Raw genomic sequence first — 20,539 nt, 5'->3', positions numbered from 1 at the left:
TTGTTTGCGACAGGGTCTCACTTTGTCACCCAGGCTGGAGTGCAGTGGAATGATCTCAGCTCACTGCAGCTTTGACCTCCTGGGTTCAAGCGACATTCCTGCCTCAGTCCCCCAAGTAGCTGGGACTTAACCGGCGCATACCACCATGCCCAGCTAATTTTTTTTATTTTTAGTAGAGATGGGGTTTCACCATGTTGCCCAGACTGGTCTCCATCTCTTGAGCTCAAGCAATCTGCCCACTTTGGCCTCCCAAAGTGCTAGGATTACAGGCGTGAGCCACCGTGCCCGGCCAAAATTTCATCATTTTTTATCAAACACATTCAGCTTGCTAATGGCAGAGCTTCTGGTTCAGCACTCCAAGCAAAGGGATGTGAGTGAGGTTCCTGGGCGATTCCATTCAATATTCACAAATACGTAAAAGGGCAGGTTAGGTATCACCACACCAGGCCCCAAATGAAGAAAGTAAGGCCCCCAAAGAATGGTGATTTACCTACGACCACAGTGTGTGTGTTGTCTGCACACCACCATCCTTTTGATCTCTTTCCACTACTCCAGGCTCACCCTTGCCAAACAAAGGCTGCCTATTAAACGCTGGCTCCTCAAACCCATTTGGAGATTGCAAAGTCCTCTGGCTTTACTCGCTGTCCCCGGCTTCCCCACCACAAAAGCCCTCAGTCAGCTCCATTTCCTGATTCTAACACCCATGAAGAGACTCATGTCCTATCACTGTGTCTCAAGAAGTATTTAGCAGGCACAGACACATCCCCTGAAATACCTGTTCTTAGACCTGAATTGCTACCTTGCTCTATGGTAGTTCAGAGATGGCCCGGCTGAGAGCCAAGTGGCTGGTTTCAGGGGAGAACAAAAACTCTCTCTGTTCCACACAAGGGCTTCTGTTTCTCTTCAGGCTACCGAGAAAGTAATTTGGCATATGAGGTAAACACAAGCTAGCCTCCATTTTCAAATCCCGCTCTTACTCCCAGAAGCAGCCCCTTGAAGTTGAATGGCAGCCAGTCGCACTTAGGAAAGGACCAGGGAACATGGATAGAAGATGGCAGGGAAGGATGATTCCCATGAAAGCAGGCTATGGGTAACCATCCATGTAAATAAGCACATCTTCACAAGCCCTGGGCCAGGAAGGACTTGGGTTAGGTCCTAAAGAAGTCTGACAGCAAATACAAAAGACTTGATAAGAGAATAAAGTGTGGACCATGGAGAACTGATTTAAGGTCAATGTAAGACAGAGTCAACCTAAAATGACAGAGAAGGCTAGTCAAAATGTAAATACATCCTACGGTTTCTTGCAGCATTTTTCCAAGATTAATTTTCTATTCATATGGATTTTGATTGTAATATAAGCAGTGACTCTTGTTGGTTAAACACCAAGGCTCCAATTAGCACAGCAATTTTTTTGGCATGGCAAGAAGTTCTGGCATTATGTGACTGATGCTTAACACAACAGTGGGGGTCGGAGCACCCTGATAAATCTGGTTTTCTGACAGCAGTGGTATTGGTATGCTGAGAGTGTGACAAATCTGCTCCGTCAGCACTAGCTCTTATCTGGACCATGCTATAAAGAGAAGAAACTGCTTAAAACGTAAGAAAAGTATCTGGCCTAAAAGCCTGAGGAGGGACTCTGTTAAAGATCTTCTCATTGGTATGCTCAGCAGTATCTGCCCCTCTGGACCTTCTGGTTCCTCAACGTGGCTCCCAGAACACTGTAAAAGGTTACCCTGCACGCCTGAAGCCACATTCAGCACTGCCCCCAGGCTTGTAAAGCCACTTACTATCTTTGTTCTAAATACCAGTGTCTGGAGAAAACCAAGGATTCTGGATAACCTAATAATGCTCCTAGTTAGGTCTCAAAACTGGAAATTGAAACTCTGAGAATACAAGAAATTGCCTCTTCTTCATCTTCAGCTCGGATATGGGCCCCACAAAAAAGAGGTAGCAATCAAGATTTGAAACAGCATCTTCACGTTTCCTCAATTGTTTTTTAAGCTCCTTGTGGCTAATTTTACTTAACACTTTCACAAAATTGCTCATTTAATGCAAACCATCATCATTAATGTGGTGTTTCTAAGGGGACTGAAAATCTACTGAAATGGTCTTTCAAGCGTGCACTATTTTGACAATATCAAGATTTACAACAGCTCACTGCACACGGGCATTCCTGTGACAGGCCCTTCTTCCAGAATCAGGCCTTGATGAGCCAATGTAAGGTTCCCATCCTCTCTTTAAGTAGAAGCTATCAACATAACACTAATCAGCCTCCTTCAACATCTGCCCTAAGCAACAAGTCAGCCCAGAGCCCTAGGGTCAGAAGATCTGGGTTCAAACCAGATAAGCCACCTCACCTCTCTGAGGATCAATTCTTCCATTTGCAAATAGGGGATAAAAATGTCCCTCTGAAAGTTTGTTATGATGATAAAATGAAGGAACATACATGAAAGAGCCTTGTGAAATGTCTGGCATACAGAAGGTCCTCAATTAATGTTTGTTGAATCCAACTGTACCTTGACTATAGCAATGTCTAATAGGCACCGACATTTTAACAGGGCAAGAATAGAATAAGCCTCCCTTCCCCCCAAACTCAATACTCCTCCAGTCTTCCCTATTTCCATGAACATCACTACGACCTTAGAGTCATCCTTTATTCCTTTCTTTACCTTAACCTTCATGTACAATATGTGAAGCACGCAGAACCAAGTCCTATTGCCTCTATCTACAAAATATACTTTGAATTAGTCCACACTCCACTCCATCTGTACAGCTAGCACCCTACTCATCTCTTAACTAAATACTGCAACAGCCTCCTACCGGCTCTTTCTGCTTCTTCCTTGGCCTCTGTAGCACCCATTCTCCTCATTGGACGCTTCATGGATCTTTTAAAATATAAGCTAGACCAAGTCACACTCCTCCATTAAACTCTATGATAGCTCTACTTTACACACAGAGTAAAAAATAAGCTCCTTACCTTAGCTTACAAAACGCTAAGATGCCTTGACTCCTGTCTGGTTCCATCTTCATCTAGTACCATTATTCCCCTTGTCCATGCTGGCCCAGCCACACTGGCCTTTTAGTTCCTTGAACACCAGGCTCTTTCCTACTTAACAGTCTTAGTACTAGCTGACCTTGCAGCCTGGGTGCTCTTTCCTCCGGATATTTAAGACAGAGTCTCACTCTTTCACCCAGGCTGGAGTGCAGTAGCGCAATCTCAGCTCACTGCAACTTCTGCCTACCAGGTTCAAGGTGATTCTCCCGCCTCCACCTCCCAAACAGCTGGGATTACAGGCGTGCACCACCACACCCAGCTAATTTTGCCTCTAAATGAACTAGCTAGCCCTACAGAAATCTGGACTCAAGTAACAGAGACAAGAACCTAACGGTCACCCTGAGAAGGCAGTTGGCTTCTATTCTTACTGCCAGTGCAAGGGTGAGACACCAACATGCCAAGAACACTTCATCCTTGGCTCTCCTGAACTGTGTTACAATATAATTTGGAGAAATTAGCCCTCCCCTACAACTTCCTCAACTCCCCTGTAAAGGAGGGTTAATACACTCCACTGAGAGAATCAAAGAACGGAATGCAAATACCTGATAGGAAATTACTGAGTGATTAAAAACACACAGGAAGATAATATAAACATTATCTGTATCTCCCTTGTATGAACTGGGAGAGTGTTTTGGCATGAAACCTACAATTTGGTGACTGATTCTATCCTCACTAGTATTGCTCTCTATTTATTTTATGTGTGTTTGTTCTCCTCCCTGTCCCCTCCCTTCAAGTGAGATCCAAGGGTTGGGAGGAGTCATTCCTTACTCCTCACGTATCTCCTACAGCAAAGAAACAAGAATATTCATAGAGTAGGCACTTGAACTCCTTTACTTCAAAACAGCCTGAGCACAGACATATCACCTTCAGGGTGATATGTGAAGGGTGATATGTGCAGAACCAATGTGATTTCTTATTTCAGCAGCAAAATGCATCACAGAGCCCTCAAAGATAGGGGGAGGCAGAAGGCCACAGGTCCTGAAAAAGACTTCACCAGCCCTGGAGAGCATAGAGCAGGGCAAATCTAGGCCTCCCCCATTCCCGTACCATCCACATCTGGCACACACTCCATACCAACGTGGGCAGCGACATGGAAACCCCATCCAACTCTAGACCCCCCCCCCCGAGGGGCAGTTAGTAACTGTGCTCGGTGTCCAAAGGTGCCAAAGGGAAACAGCCTGGCACAGGCAGAGCTGGGCATGAGGGAGTCACAAAATTAACTGAGCAAACTTAAAGCCCTCACAATTTGCAAAGAGGGAAGTCCGTCTTTTCCAAGCTCTCGATTTAACAGTCTTCTGGCATGATTTGCAAACCTCTACATTTCATTAGGTTCTATTAAGTTCTCCAGATCCACTCAACGGCCAATTCATTCTGCAAAGTACTCTTCTGACTGAGTCACCCACACTGCAAGCCTGCCTGTCCCCTGAGTTCCCACATGCAGCCCCACGACTTGGGGTTGCTACTTGGTGAATACAAAGTTTTAATTTTGATTTCATGGGATCCCAGTAACCATGAGAACATTAAAGTCAAGCTCCTGATAGAAGGAGGAGATCAAACTCAGAGAGCCCGTTCCTAATTTTTTTTTTAAGGAAGTTGGCAGAGGAGCAATGTGGTAGGAGCTGAGTACCAGCTTTGTCACTACCAGCTAGCTCTACAGCCCAAGCAACTACTCAACTTCCCTAGGCCTCGGTTTCCTCATCTGTAAAAGTGGGGGTGCAGGTAGGTTCTCCATCTAGAAAGGCCACACAGGCCTGCCTGAAGCCCAGGCAGATCAGAGTCACATAAACTGGAATTCAAATCCCAGCTCTGCCACACACTGGTACTGCATGACCTTGAGCAAGTTAGTGGCTTTTCTGAGTTTATCTGCAAAGGAAAGATTAATTCCGACCCTGCATTGTTATTAAGAATACTGATAACGTCCCAGCCCACAGTAGACACTTCAACCTTCAGTGCCTGCTATATTTATCTTATGCTAGCTCTAAAACTGCACTCCAATAGAGTTGTTTTGCCTTTTTCCACATTCCATACTCCAGCATGTTCAGCCTGCTCTAGGGCAGAGGCTCAAGAACACACTTTCTTTTCTTCCCTTTGAGTTAAGGCACAGCACCCAGCCTCCTGTTAAAATTTCTATTTAAAGAACTCACCTGGCAGGCAAAGTGGTTTAAGATCAAGAGGCGCCTTCCACCAGCCACACTTCCATCCCCGACAGAGTTCAGAAACTGCGGCCCGAGAAAAACCGCATTCTATAGAAGTTTTCAAACATGTCCTGGGAAACATTTTTAATCTTAGAACACCCAGTTTTATGCTTCCGTTTAGTACACTTAAATGAGTCAGGTTCCCCAACTGTAAAATGAGAAAGCTGGAGCAGGAGATGTTTCCAGGATCTTCCCTCCAGCTGTAGCATTTTAAGATGCTGAGGTTCATCTCAAACTACAGTCATCCACAGAGCTACAGACTGAAATGTAACAACACTATACACAACTGCAAACACAAAGAGACAGGCAGAACAGTTGTCCTCCCCAACCTCACTTGCCAACAAAATAACATCAGGGAGGTGTAGTTAATGATACTTAGGTCTTATTTATGCCCAATTACATTGGATGCTAGTTGTTTTTAATTAACTGTTGGTGCTCCCAACCATCGAAAACTCCTGTTCTCTCAGTCATGACTTGACTTTCATGAATCAGAATATACCACAGCAAACTGAATCCCTATAAAACCAGTACAGGACTAACCTGCTTTCTTGTTCTTACTGGAAAAGGCAGGGGACACACTCACCCTCCCTTTGGGCTCCATGTTCAGATAGTGTCTTCCCCAGCTGCACTGCCTTCTGAAATCTTAGGTTTAGGTCAGACAGGGAGGGAAACTCCCAGCCTACCTGCTCTCTCTCAATTTTGGTTCTTGAGCAGCTGCCTCCCAAGGTGTTACAAATCCAGCAGCCACTTGCTCCTGCTCATTCATTCTCCTTCCTCTCCACCCCTCAAGCAAAATCTGGCAACCAGGCAGGAACATAGTTCCAGCTCTGAGTCACTGCCCCACTGTGGCCAAGGGGAGCAGTGGATAAAGGTAAACAACCAGGCAAGCACTTCATGTCTCTAGAATCCAATTCTTCTGTTCTTTGAGACCGTGGGGTTGCCTGCCCCTCTAGAACCAGGACATAAAGAAACACCCCTACCTACAGCTCTGGAGTCAGAACAAATTGCTCATTCAGGTTTGCCCTACCATACCGAGCTGAAATCAGCCCCAAATCAGAGACTATCTTTGGTGAAGAAACAATGGCTCCTTATCAATATTTCATACCAGTCAGGGCAGGGAAGAGTTTGAGTGGTTACAAGTCAGCAAACCCACTCCCCCTGGTAACAATGATTCTTTCATCACTGCTTGGGATGCCTAAGGTTCTCTCAGCACCGATTTAACCATGTGGCACTCATTCCCAGAACAGGCCTGAAAAGGAGAAGGGAAGAGGGGTTAAAAAGAGACACTAGGCACCAAAGTCACAGATCAACACTGTGGCTCTTTCCATTGCAACCTACGTAGGTCTACAACTCACAATGCAGGTGACACTTGAATATGAGCTCCATGGGGCAGAGACTAGTGTTTTCACGGCTATGTTCCAGGGCTTAGCATAGTGCCTGGCACATAGTAGGTATTCCACAAGTATTTGTTGAATGAAAAAAAATACAAGGGATTTTGTCCTGAGTCTACTTAGGATGACTATATTACTAAAACTCGTATCCATCTTTTGCCTTTTAGAAACCTCCATATCCTTCATAACTCTTAATACTACCTGTAGTGAATGTTCTATAAATCTTTAAATGTGGAGATGATTTACTGTAAAACCGAAGAAGCTCAAGCTTCAGGGCCCCTCACTTTCACAAGCCTCCTCCAGGCCTCAGGGAGAGCCCTACCAATGTGTTTACATGCTTTCTGCAATTTTATTTATTTTTAAAGAAGGCTCCCCAAATTATCATATTAAACACCAAGCCCTACAAAATATCAATCTGCCATAGCAGAATGAATGAACGACTCACAAGCCATCCTGAAATATTATCATAACAAGGGCATTTGCTTGGACAGAACTATTTTGGTCACAGAAGAGGTATACCCTAGCCTACAGACACAGCCTAATCAATCACAACTCAATCACTATAAAGACCGGATTAGGTTTAAGAGCACAAATCCCACGCATTCAACACTTATTAAAGCCCAACTATTTGCTTAGCCCTCTGAGTGCTTTGGAGAAAAATAATGATTAGATCATAATCACCTCCACAGAATAGTAGCTTATAATCCAATAGAATAGACTGATATGGTCATAAGTACATATAAATATATATATACACACACAGAGCTCAGAGCAGGTGTTGTCATAGAAAAGCAAAGCAGACCTATTTGCTATGTATCAACCTAAAAGGCATAATACCCTAGAAGGTAAATCATATTATCTTCATTTCACAAATGAGGAAACTGAGGCCCAAAGGAGTCAAGAGCCATTCTAAGATCACATAACAAGCAAGTGGCAAGGTCAAAATTCAAGTCCAGATCTGCCTAACTGCAAAGTGTGGGCTTGTTTCTAGTGGCTACATGTCAGTCAATGTCTAGTTGCTCTATAGAACCTCCAAAATGTCTTGGGAGACACACTGGCTTTAGAGGTAGAGAAACCACATCGGGCACCAGCAGAGGTTGGCAAGCTTCCAAGAGTCACACTCTTGAGAGTGGAGGAACAGGAAATGCCAAAAGTTTATTCATCAGTTATATAGAAATTATCCTTGTTCACCAGGAAATACCCTAGCAGGAATTAGTGACAGCTATCTTGGGAACCAGCAGGGGCCACATGAGAGGCTGCCGCCCTGTGGCTTCTGTCTCCAAATTCCCTCATCCTTGTTGCCTGTTTAAGCATGCTGGAGCACTGCTCTTGTTCCATTATCTCCTGCCCAAACACCCTTCATGGCTCCTCAGTGTTAAAGCCTCTTTATCTCTCACTGCTTCCCGATACTCTTGGCTTCTGTCAACTTTAACTGCCCACCAGTCCCCAAGTCACCCTTTCTTTTCTACTTCTGGGCTTTGGCTCCATCTGTCCTTTCCCCTAAGGATTTCTGCCCAATCTTCAAGGCCCCTTCTCTTCCAAGTAGCCCTTCCTAATCATGCCAGACCACTCTAATTTCCTTCCTTCCTCAACATTCTTAGCACTGAAGGCTTACACTCTTCAGTATTCATATATAGCGAGTCTCCTCAATTGTAACATATAGGAATTATACTTTCCAACAACTCTTTTAATTTTACTTTTCAAAAATTATTTAAGTACTGCATGCTACCGAAGGGTATAAACTAAAAAGCGGTTCCTTTTCCTGCCTCCAATTCAGTGTCAATCCCAGGGGCAACTACCTTGATCCGTTTCTTGTATATCCTTTTCGGGTTTTGCACTTATGACATTTTTATGAACTCAAAATTTTATATATATATATATATCGATTTAGAAAAAATTACATAAATAGAATAAAATTGTACATATCATTCTATAACTTGTTTTTTACTTTACATACATATCTTGGACTCCTCCATATCCATATGCAAAGATGAACATAAACAGCCCCCTCCACACACAGGTTTCCCTGGGACTCCCACACCACACCAGTCCTTTGAGAGATGATCCACAGGCCCATCCCATATGCCAACCTATCCCAATATGCATCAGAGACTTCAAATTCATGACCTGAAAACCAATTTGTCCCCCAAACTAGTTTTATTTGAGCTACTCAGATTGTAAAAAATCAGTCAAAGTTTAAAAATAGAAAAATTTCATATAGAAATTCAGCTTAGGCCGGGCACAGTGGCTCATGCCTATAATCCCAGCACTTTGGGAGGCCAGGGCAGGCAGATCACCTGAGGTCAGGAGTTTGAGACCAGCCTGGCCAACACGGTGAAACCCCGTCTCTACTAAAAATACAAAAAAAGATAGCCAGGCGTGGTGGTGGGCACCTATAATTCCAGCTACTCAGGAGGCTGAGCCAGGAGGTTTCGTTTGAAACCAGGAGGCGGAGGTTGCAGTGAGCTGAGATTGTATCACTGCACTCCAGCCTGGACAACAGAGCAAGACTATGTTTCAAAAAAAAAAAAAAAGAAAAGAAAAAGAAATTGAACTTATGTTAGAAAACAAAAACTGTGGCAACTCTGGGCCCCAAGGAGAGGTAGAATGACCCTTTTATTTCCCTGCAGTCCTCAACACTCCCTGCTACTTCCCAATGTTGACGGTGAACACCTAGTGTTATTTATCATCACATCTAACATTTCTAATTTTCTTAAAGAAATTTCTGTAAATATAAACAGAGTGTTATGAGTACTTCAAAAACTAATTCAAGAGCATAAACAACACAAGTTGCCTTTCTGTTATCTGCTAAGCCTCTGTAGACATCTGAGTTTGTAACTCCTACCTTGTACCAACACCACTGATTCCAGAGAAGACCTTCCTTTCATGAAGAAGATCTGTTTTAAAAAAGAAAGATTTCTTGCTGGCCATGGTGGCTCACACCTGTAATCCCAACACTTTGGGAGGCCATGGCAGGTGGATCATCTGAGGTCCAGAGTTCAAGACCAGCCTGGCCAACATGGTGAAACCCTGAATACAAAAATTATCCGGGTGTGGTGGCACATGCCTGTAATCTCAGCTACTCAGGAGTCTGAGGAAGGAGAGCTGCTTGAAATCAGGTGGCAGAGGTTGCAGCAAGCCAAGATCATGGCACTAGTACTTCAGCCTGGGCGACAAAGTAAGACTCCATCTCAAAAAAAAAAAAATAATAATACATAAGACTAAGAACTAAAGGAAGATGCCAGGTGTGGTGCCTCTAATCCCAGCACTTTGAGAGGCTGAGGTGGGCGGATCACTTGAGGTCAGGAGTTTGAGAACAGCCTGGCCAAAATGGTGAAACCTTGTCTCTCCTTAAAAAAAAAAAAAAAAAAAAAAAAAATTAGCTGGGAATGGTGTCGAATGCCTGTAATCCCAGCTGCTCGGGAGACTGAGGCAGGAGAAAAAAAAATAACTAAAGGAAGATGACAAAAATTGGCCCAGAATTTTTCCTGTCACAAATATATTTAAAAAAAAAAAATTCCAACAGTGAACGGACTCACTCTTAGCCTTCTCTAACTGAGCTTTTGAAAAGGTAAACCCCAGTTGGGCACAGTGGCTCATGTCTATAATCCCAACACTTTGGGAGGCCAAGGCGGGTGGATCACTTGAGGTGGGGAGATCGAGACCAGCCTGGCCACACTCACCTCACTGATAAAGACATTTACAAAGTAAAGGACTGGAAAAAAATATTCTGTGCAAACAGAAACCAAAAGCAAGCAAGAGCAGCTATACTCATATCAGATAAAACAGACTTTAAATCAGTAACAGTAAATAAAACAAATTGAGACCTATTTTATCACGGATGGTAACTCTTGCTTTCCAGAAATTAATTCCACAGTATTAAGAGTTGCAGGACTGAAAATGACTCAGAGCTTACCTCATCCAATCTCTTTGCTGCATAGATGAGGAAACTGAGACCTAGGAAGGTTAAGAAATTGCTTGAGGTAACAGTTATTACTGAACCATAAATTAACACCAGGTTCCCAAAAACAAGGATTAAGAAAAAAATCATACATTGTTTTAAAATTAATGTCCTGCCTTAAAATCCATCTTCCAGTGATTAATTTCCATTAACATGAAAACATATATATGTATTGCTTAAAAATATGTAAAAATATACATTTTTTTTCTTTTTAAAAATGTCTTTAGAGTCAGGGTCTTACTCTGTCACCCAGGCTGGAGTGGGTGGCATGATGATAGCTTACTGCAGTCTCAAACTCCTGGGCTCAAGTGATCATCCTGCCTCAGCCTCCTGAGTAGCTAGGACTATAGATGCAGTGCCACCATGCCAGACTCCCCTCCCCTCCCCTCCGATCCCATCCCATCCCATCCCATTCCATTCCGAGATGGGGTCTTGCTATGTTTCCCAGGCTGGTCTCAAACTACTGTACTCAGGCAATCCTCCCGTCTTGGCCTCCCAAAGCACTGGAATTACAGGCATGAGCCACTCAGCCTCAAAAAATATATTTTAGAGCTTGGAATCTGTGTGTGCAATCAAGAGCTCACATGGAAATCCAGTATCAGTGGTCTGGATTTGAGTGGCATATAAAATATACAAAGGGAGAGAGCCATATGAAGACAGAGGCAGAGATTGGAGTGATGCCTCTATAGGCCAGGAATGCCAAGAATTGCTGGCAGCCATCAGAAGGAAAGAGAGAGGCATGGAATGGAACCAACTCTGTAAACACTTTGATTTTCCACTTCTTTTCTCCAGAACTGTAACAGAATACATTTCCGTTGTTTTATACTACTGTTGTGGTAATTTGTTACAGCAGCCATAGGAAATGAACACAGAATCTGTATTAGTTTAGTGGCTTTGATTTACTACAAATCCAATTAGTCAACAGCATGGAAAAGCTGTCACAAGGGCCACTAGGATCTTGGGACTCACTTAATAATAGTATAGAGTCCAAAACAAGGGAGTAAAATGTTATTCAATTTTAAACTGATCAGACTCCACCCAATTATGTGTCCACTTCTAGGAATCATACCTGCAGGCCAGAGGGGAAAGCTGGAGGAAGTCCAGAAGAGACAGGCCAGGGCTGTGAAGGGCTAAGTGGGTCAACACCACATCACTGAAGCAACTGGAGTTTTAAGGTTTCAAAAAACTCAGGGGACACAACTGCTGTCTTTATCACTAAAGGATTATCAAGATGGGAAGTAATCTAATGTGTTCCCTGAGGTTCAAGATGATTGAACTAGGATAAATGGGTGGAGTCACTGGGAGGCATATTTTTCAAGGAACTGAGTGTCAACAATGTCACAGAGACTCTGAACATCACACTGGCCAACTGCCTTCCATTGGTGGAAGTTTAGTGAGTGACAGGCTTGAGCCTGGGCCAAATAAATCATCTGGCAAGGATGTTGGTAATGGAAGAATGCAAACCCCAAGCATGCAATCTGCCAAGATGACCTTATGCTCCTCACGAGCTCTGTGAATGTGTGAATCCATAAAAACGCATCATTTGACAACTATGTGAGTCAAGAGATATCTGAAACATGTGGGTAGGATATGGAGATCCTGAGCATAAAGAAATATGTATGGTGGGAAAAGAGAAACAAGGCCCAGTACAGAGCAATGGCTAAGAACTTACTGCCAGCTCCCAGAAGCCTGGCAGCAAGAGTAGGTGGTCACAGCCCTGCAGGGGAGGTTGTTTTATTTTTCATTTATTTATTTATTTATTTGAGACAAGGTGTCACTCTGTCACCCAGGATGGAGTGCAGTGGTACAATCTCAGCTCACTGTAACCTCTACCCCACTGGCTCAAAAGTGCTCCTCCCACCTCAGCCTCCAAAGTAGCTGGGACCACAGGTGCGTGCCACCATGCCCAGCATTTTTTTTTTTTTTTAAGTACAGACAGGATTTCACCATATTGTCCAGGCTAGTCTCAAACTCCTGAGCTCAAGCAATCTACCTGCCTCAGCCTCTCAAAGTGCTGGGATTACAGGCATGAGCCACTGTGCCCAGCCAGGAATCTTACATTGAAATTGACAATATCTATGTTGAACTTTCTGTTTTATTTATCTATTTAATAAACAACATGCATTTACTTCTGACAGTTCTGGAGGCTGAGATGTCCAAGTTCAAGATGCCAGCACATTCGGTATCTGGTAAGGGCCCATGCCTTGTAGATGGCACCTTCCTGCTGCATCCTCACATAGTGGAAGGTGCAAACAGGTTCCCTAGGGCCCCTTTTATAGGGACACTAATCCCATTCATGAGGGCTCGACCCTTCAAGCTTTCTCTTGTAGCTCTAATTATCCAATATGGCCAGCATCCACTAACAAACCACTAGTGAGTAACTGCTTGCAATGTATTATCTCCAATGGTTATGTCAACACTACAAAATATTATCATCTTAACTCAGGGAACTCAGGCATAGGATAGGTTAAATCATTTGTCCAAGGCCACACATTTCAAAAGAGTTTAGGATTCCCACTGGAATCCAAGTATAGAAGCCAAACTCTTCTCCTGCATCACAGTATTTCCTCTGTACCCTACTGTGGGCATTTAGTTTGTTCAAGGTAAACAATAATACCAGGCAAGTGGGAAGGAAACAGGTAGCTTTCCCTTTCTGGGCCTCATTTACCTCACCTATAAAATGGGAAAAGATGGGAGATGATGAACACAGGGAGTTCTTACAGCTCTGATACCCTGGTGCTGCCCTGCAATTAAATGTTACTAGATTCCTTTTCTCTCAGTGTCACCTCCACACTGTTGGGGCTGAGAAAGTAGCGACAGAGAAGGCTGTAATTCTCTCGTACCTGCCCCCCAACAAGGAAGACACAGCTGGTAACTTTTCCCATTGCCTTGAGGTCAGAGCAGTAATGGAAGGAGAAAACGAAGAACAGGCAAAAAGTCTGCTGTATGAGCTCATTTGCAGGTGTGCAGCATGGAATGACCCACATAAATCCTGACATTTAGTGCTTACTCTTACTCCGTAAACCAGGACTGTGCTGTAAAGTATCAGCACATAGATCTGAGGGCTAGCAGGGCCCAAAGCCCAAGGGATGTCCATGAGGAATTAAAGCACAGTGTCTTTGTTTGGAAAAGATTAAGTTATCCATGGAGTGTGAAAGAAAAAGTAGCCTGGCCACATTCCAGAGGCTCCAGTAAAGGAGCCTCTTGCAGATGCTTCCAGTGTTGATGCTGTACTGAATCAGGTTAGGAAGCATCCTTCAGCCCACCCTGCTGGGGACCTCTGGCTAGGCAAAGCCTCCTCTTTCCAACTGCCCCTTCTACTGGTCCTCTAGCAATGGAATACCAGAGTCTAGGGATGCCAGAGGCCCAACAGCTCGGGAAGGGGAGGTTGCCAAGGTTCTGAGAGACTTCGTTCCTCCCCTGCCCATCATCACTCCATGACCCAGGAAAGGGGGACCATCCCAGCATCAGGGCTTGGGGACAGACTGGACATTTAATCAGGGGGGCTCTCACTATCTCACTTCTAGGAAAGGGCAAAATGGGATGATTTCAGAAATTCCCCACCCAAACCAGTTTCCTCTTCAATTTCCTAATGATGCCCATTCAGGAAGGGAGTCCCAGTTAGAGGAACAGAGCAGGAAGAAGGCTCCTGACCCACAGGACCCCAGGTACCTGGAGTTTCCAGTGAGCACATCACTGTGCCCAAATGGAATATCCCAGTAGATGTTTCTGGTTTTATTCTAATATTTCTTTTTATTTTTGGTTTTGCAGGATATAAGGCAAGACGGCAGGGTGGGCAGGGGAGAGGCATCAAATAGTCAGGGGACAGAGTGTGGGTATGGAGCCAGAACTAGGTTCCAATCACAGCTCCACACTGGTAGTGTAAGCTTTGTAAAATATCTCCTAAATAGTGCCTGAAATGAAGAAGGTGAATGGTAAGGGTACATGTTCTTGTTGGGGTCCCTTCTCCCCACAGAAAACCTACCGACTCCCCACAACCCTAACAGATAGCCCACCAGCCCAGTGCACCAGACTTCTCCTGCAGATATCCAAAACTAGGGGCAGGGGAAGGGAGTGGATAAAGAATCACACAATGTAAAAGAGAGAGATCCATAACGATAACTTCACTGAGCATATTATATACAAATCACATTATAACATATTACACTCCAGGCACTCTGCAGGCATTATCTCATACCATATTACCATCCTAGGAAGTAGTTATTATTATTTCCATTTTACAGATGAAAAAACTGAGGACCAGAAAAATTAAGGGATTTATATAAGATTACACAGCTAGTAGGCACAGAGCCAGGATTCAAATCCAGGCTTTTTGACTCCAGAGGTGGAGTCAAAGGTTGAACTATTCCCCATGAAGACAACATGGCCAAACCAATTCCTTACATTTCCAAGGCAAGAAGAAAACTCTAGTACAGAGGAAGGGTTTAATATAAGAAGCTATTCTTATTAGGGGCCTCCACCCTCTGAAAATAAATCACTGACCCTCCTCATTGGTGTCTGGAAGTCCCAGCAATCAGGCATGGACACTGACTGGCTGGAAACCTGCAGGTTAGAACCCAGAACTTGCTACTGACCTTTAACCCAGAATGACTCCTACGTCTGAAGAAGGTAACATAAAGAAATGGGAGCACAAAGCATCCTCGACTACACCATCCACCTCTCCGGAGCACTTCCTCCTTTGGCAACAGCTGCACATCACTGACTCTGAATCACACATTTATACTGCGCCTTTCCAGATCCAGACTCAGTTCCCTAGCGTCAAACTGTGTCAGCAGGGATGCAGACAGCAGAGAGAGAGAGAGAGAGAGCTCAGTGAATCACTTTTCTCTGCTAGTGATGGTATCTGATGCATGTTAAACACCTCCCTGCAATTCCTCAAGTGTCTATTAATCAGTGAACCAAGAACACAGAGGGCACCAAGGAAAAATCTGCCATTGCAGGGAAAAAAGCAAATTGTATTAGGCCTCCTTACTAATGCACAAAGACTTCTAAATCCAACAGGAGGTGGCGATAGTAACAGCCTAGTCATTGAGACACTTGGTCCCACTGGCCACAAAGTGGACAATAAACAACCCCTCACCTGAAAGGGGCAAAATCTACTTCTCCTTAGCCTCATGTAGACACTGGCTGAGCCAAGAAGAGAATCTGCCAAAATTGATTAAGAAAGAAACTTGTAAAAATTTGCTCTTGACAAGCTTCAGTCTCTTCTCCCCTATAAAACAGTCCTAGAATACCATCAGTTCTCCCCAGCTCAGAAGACTAAACAAGATACACAATGGTCCCCAAGGTTCTGGTGCCCACTTGCCTTTTCAGGCTAAATATCTTCCCCAGAAAAGCTCCTGCCCTGCCATGGTTATGACTTCTAAAGCTGTCTCTCTGAATTCCGTCCACGCTCTAGAGCCCCAGATCCCTATATCCAACTGCCTACTAGACACTTCTTCCAAGATGTCCTGTAGGCACTATTAAATCAACATATTACAAAGTGGAACCCTTTTCCATCTTCCTAAACTGTTTCTATTCTTTTATTCCCCATCTTGGTGAAGGTCACTGAGGAGCACTTGGAAGAATGGCTGTGACAGTGTTATCACAACAACTTGGGGAGGGGGCATTTGATGGGCAAGGAGCCAGAGTGCTAAACACCACCATCCCACAGAATGAAAAGCTGTCCCTCCCCAAATGCCAAGAGTCATAGCACCTAGAAATGCTGGAAGGCATCCTACCTTTTCCCCTCACTCCCCATCAGTCATCAAGAAGAGTTAACTCTACTTCCTATATCCTCAACCTGGCCCATCCTCTCCAACCCCACAGCCACTCAGTGGAATGACTGCAACAGTCCCTAAGCCCATCATCCTATCTCTGCACCCACCCACCCGCCTATTCCCAATTCTCTTTCTATGATCCTCCAGACAGTTGCCTGTAAATAGCTCTAAATCTATAAACTGTGCCACTTCCAGCCTTAAAATCATCCAGTAGTTCCCATTACCTTCTGGAAAAAAAGCTAAACTTCTTAAACCTGTTCCCTGCCTCATGGCTCACCACTCCCACATGGATACCCAGGCTCCAGGGATGTCTCAGTATATTTGCACACACTGTTCCCTTTTCTTGAGGGCCATGTCCTTACCTCTCTGGCTTTTGTCCTTTAAGACAAATGCAAGGGTCACCTCTCCTTAGAAGCCTTCCCTGATATGAGGCTGAGGTAAGAGCTTGGTTGTGCACACACGGAGAGAACTTTTACTGCCTCATTGAGATTGTTGTGCTTACCCTGCTTCTCTGTTGGCTCTGATTCTCCACCACAGAGCCTAGTATACAGTATTGGCTTAATGAACAGCCAATGGATTCGAATGTACAGCTTATATATCAAGCACTGACAGTTGCCAAAACCTTATGCAATGCAATGACTTGGAGAGGTAGTACTGACACTATTACCATTTAACAGAAGAGGTTAAGTCTCTCGCCCAAGTTAAAAAATAGTTTGCTAAGGGTAGAGCCAAGAAGTGAACCAAGTTCTCTTATGACACATTCTTTTTTCTTTGTCATAATACCACCCTACATGAAAGGCTACAGAACAGACATCCAGGTGGGGGCGAGAGACGTCATTATCCTGTCTCCTTCAGACTGAGCTCCAACAAACCCATCACGTCACCCAGCTGCACAGCCCCATTCCTCCCCAGTTTCCTTCCTACACCTCAATCATATAGTGCAGAAACCCCAAAGCCAGCAAAAAAGCCTAGTCTTACTGTCAGAAACTCTGCCAGCCTGTAGCATGATGACTCCAGTGTGCTGGCTGGGAGCAGGGGACTGGTGGTAAGTGGCAGCTTTTAGAGATGCCATGCATTAAGTACACAAGGCTTTAAATGCGCCGCCCGCAGAGAAGGTGTATTAGGCAGTGAGGGGGAGGAGGCCTGCAAGCTATCCCGCTGTGCTACGTGAAAGGCTGGTAGTTCCTAATTACTTTCTGAGACTTTTCATGAGCACCTCACATATGCCATTTTGCTTCAGGAACACAAAGCAATTAGAAATAGGGTTCCAGACTTTATGACTCTTAACTGTAGCTGCAGTGGAGAGCATTTGCTTGCACACACACATTTGGCTCAAATATGAATGTAAAAGGCGATTAAGGAAATGTGCAGTTTGGTGCTGCAAGCTTCTCAGGGGGCAAGGAAAATGACAAACGCTCATTTCAGGGCTCTGGGTGGCAATCACTACCCACTTCCACAGTGTCATTCAGATATCACCATGACAACCACCAAAAGGCTTCCTTCCTCTATGGCAAAGACAATAGAAATTTTAATTAAGGCCATTCCTTTTTTTTTCCTCACCGATGGAAGAAAAACATCCACAAAATGTTACCCGGAAATACATGACCAGGAACACTTTCTGAATTCAAAAATATTTTTGCTGCTTTCCATGGAGTCACATGATCCATCCCGGCATCCCCAAAGCCCACACTCTCCCACCCTCTCAACAACTCGAATTTTTATAGATCTCATAAATTCAGATCTGTCTGGATCTTTTATCAAACATTATGAAACTAGGGAAACATTCCAATTCAATTTTCTGACTATGATTGAGAACAGGATTTTAGTCATTTTTATTTCAGTCATAAAATTCAAAAGGTCTGGTACATTTTCATAAAGTACTTTCAATAAACTGAAACAGCCCAAGATTAGAGTTGAGTGTTCAGTGGCCTCTGGACAGGAGAAGATCTGGACTTGAATACCTGCTTTGTACTCCTGCGTGACTCTGAGTTAGTTACTTAACCTCTCTGAGATTTAGTTTCCTTATCTGGAGGACAGAAGTAATAGTGCCTACTTTGGAGCATTTCAAGGAGAAGCAAGGGTGAATGTAACAAGTGAGCACTCTGCCCGTCCATAGTGAGCTATTAATAATAGCAGCAAGCATTATTATTCTTCCTTATTTTGCCCTGAAAGAATTAAGAAGGCCTTGTCCACACTTCCTAAGAAGTGTTTCTGGCATGTGTTTTCTGCTCCTCTACCTTCTCACAGTCCTAAATCCTGGCCTTTATCATTTCTCACCTGGACTAGTCCAACACCCTCCTAACTGGCCTCCTTGCTTCTAGACTTTGTCCCCCTAGTTCATTGTCCTCAGATCAACCAACTGCTCCTCTAAAATCCAAACCTATGCTGATCACTCTGCTCTGCATGAACCTCTGATAGGACTTTCATGGGGAAAACTATGGCTTTACTGAAAAACATTTTTAAAGGCCTAAATGAAAAGAGAGCTATAAAACAACAATTTTGTAAAGATGCCGATTCTTCCCTAAATTAAATTAATCTATACATTCGATGTGAAACCAATCAAGATCTCATACGGTATTTTGTGAATGTTTGCAAACGGATCTTAAAATCTAAATGGAAAAGCAAAAAGACAAGTATAGCTAAGAGCTCTTGGTTTTCTAGAGTAAACAAGATTTTGATTCAATGGGTTTTACTCTGCAGAAATGTGTTCAATATAGACAAAACTTTTGCATATAACCAGGCGCAGTGCCTCACGCCTGTAATCACAGCACTTTGGAGGTCGAGGCAGGCAGATCACCTGAGGTCAGGAGTTTGAGACCAGCCTGACCAACATGGAGAAACCCCATCCCTACTAAAAATACAAAATTAGCTGGGTGTGGTGGCACATGCCTGTAAACCCAGCTACTAGGGAGGCTGAGGCAGGAAAATCGCTTGAACCTGGGAGGCAGAGGTTGTGGTGAGCCGAGATCATGCCATTGCACTCCAGCCTAGGCAACAAGAGTGAAACTCCGTCTCAAAACAAAAAACTTTTGCATAAAGGAGAAAATACTTTAATAAAAATACGAACAGGAGACTTCTAATTACAAGTGGAGAAAACTGGGTAATTTTCTCTGCTAACTCAGTGTAGGAATGAGGCCTGGGAAAGGGAAAGCAAAGAAGAAAAGCAGACTGGGAAAGAGGTAATGATCTTTATTGAAGGCCCACTATGTCTCAGGGACTGTGCCATGTACTTACCACATTATTTTCATTTAATATTCATCACAAGCAAACACAGTAAATAGCATTATTTCCATTATAGGGCAGGAAAACTTTAAGAAGGATAAGTGATTTGCCCAAAGGCAAAGAGCCCTTGTAAGTGGTAAGAGCATGAACTGAACTTTGCTCTTTGAGCTTTCTTTCTACCATACTTGTGAGCTGTTCTTGGCCTGCTCTTACTGGTCTCAGGTGTCAGCAGGGAGCCTAGGTGCTAGGGGTAGGCAGGGAAGTGTCAGTGAGCTCACCTGGATAAGGTGTTGGGGGCAGGCACTTAGTGGTGCTGCTCCTCACCTTTACCCCCTTTAGCTGGGACCTTACTTGCAGACAAACACAAATGCACACAGTTAATGGGAAGGCCTTTAAGCCCCAGAGTGTGCCACTGTCCAGCCAGAGAAATACAGGTCACACTTCAAGTTGCCAACCTAATGTGTAATGGGAAAATAACTCTACACATTTAAGGCTCGCACAGGCTGTAAATCCTCAGCTGTACTCTGATTGCATGACAGCAAATTCTGCTCTCAAACACACAGTTGGAACTCAATAAATTTCACTTCACTGATCCATAAATCTCATTTAAAAAAAACATATGCATGGTTCAGTCTGTCCTTAGCTCAGGTGGAAAGGAGGAGACTAGAGTGAATTTTCATTCTGTTAATGCCTTGAAACTTTCATGAGGTGTTTTACTAGGTTACAAGTAGACTATGAAATTCTGGCATAAGCAATTATACTTGGACAATAAAATGGAACAAATGACCTAAGAGCATAGACACCTCACTATATTTCTTCCTTTTGCATTTATTCAACTTGACATAAGCACTCATCACTGCCTTCCAGATCTTTTCTCTTTAAATAAAATTGTACACAAAATTGTATAACATTGTGATCATTAACAACTGGGTGGT

General features: G+C 43.8%; 1 protein-coding gene across 17 annotated transcripts in view; it reads right to left on the bottom strand.

Moving 5' to 3' along the window:
- Positions 1-20,539, bottom strand: part of LOC105486946 (pleckstrin homology domain containing A7) — a 243,839-nt gene that overhangs the window by 105,603 nt on the left and 117,697 nt on the right. Inside the window, exon 1 of one of the 17 annotated variants that reach the window (XM_011750127.3) lies at positions 5,934-6,315. The exons of the other annotated variants lie outside the window; for them this stretch is intronic. Within the exon in view, the coding sequence (XP_011748429.1) occupies positions 5,934-6,067 (134 nt within the window). The 5' untranslated portion in view covers positions 6,068-6,315. Of the gene's footprint in view, positions 1-5,933; positions 6,316-20,539 lie in introns of those variants that run through there. 17 annotated transcript variants of the gene reach the window in all.

The sequence above is a fragment of the Macaca nemestrina genome, chromosome 12 (assembly GCF_043159975.1).
Source record: "Macaca nemestrina isolate mMacNem1 chromosome 12, mMacNem.hap1, whole genome shotgun sequence".
Classification (NCBI taxonomy): Eukaryota; Metazoa; Chordata; class Mammalia; order Primates; family Cercopithecidae; genus Macaca; species Macaca nemestrina.
The sequence above is the reverse complement of the archived record's forward strand: the minus strand, read 5'-3'. Positions and strand labels throughout refer to the sequence as shown.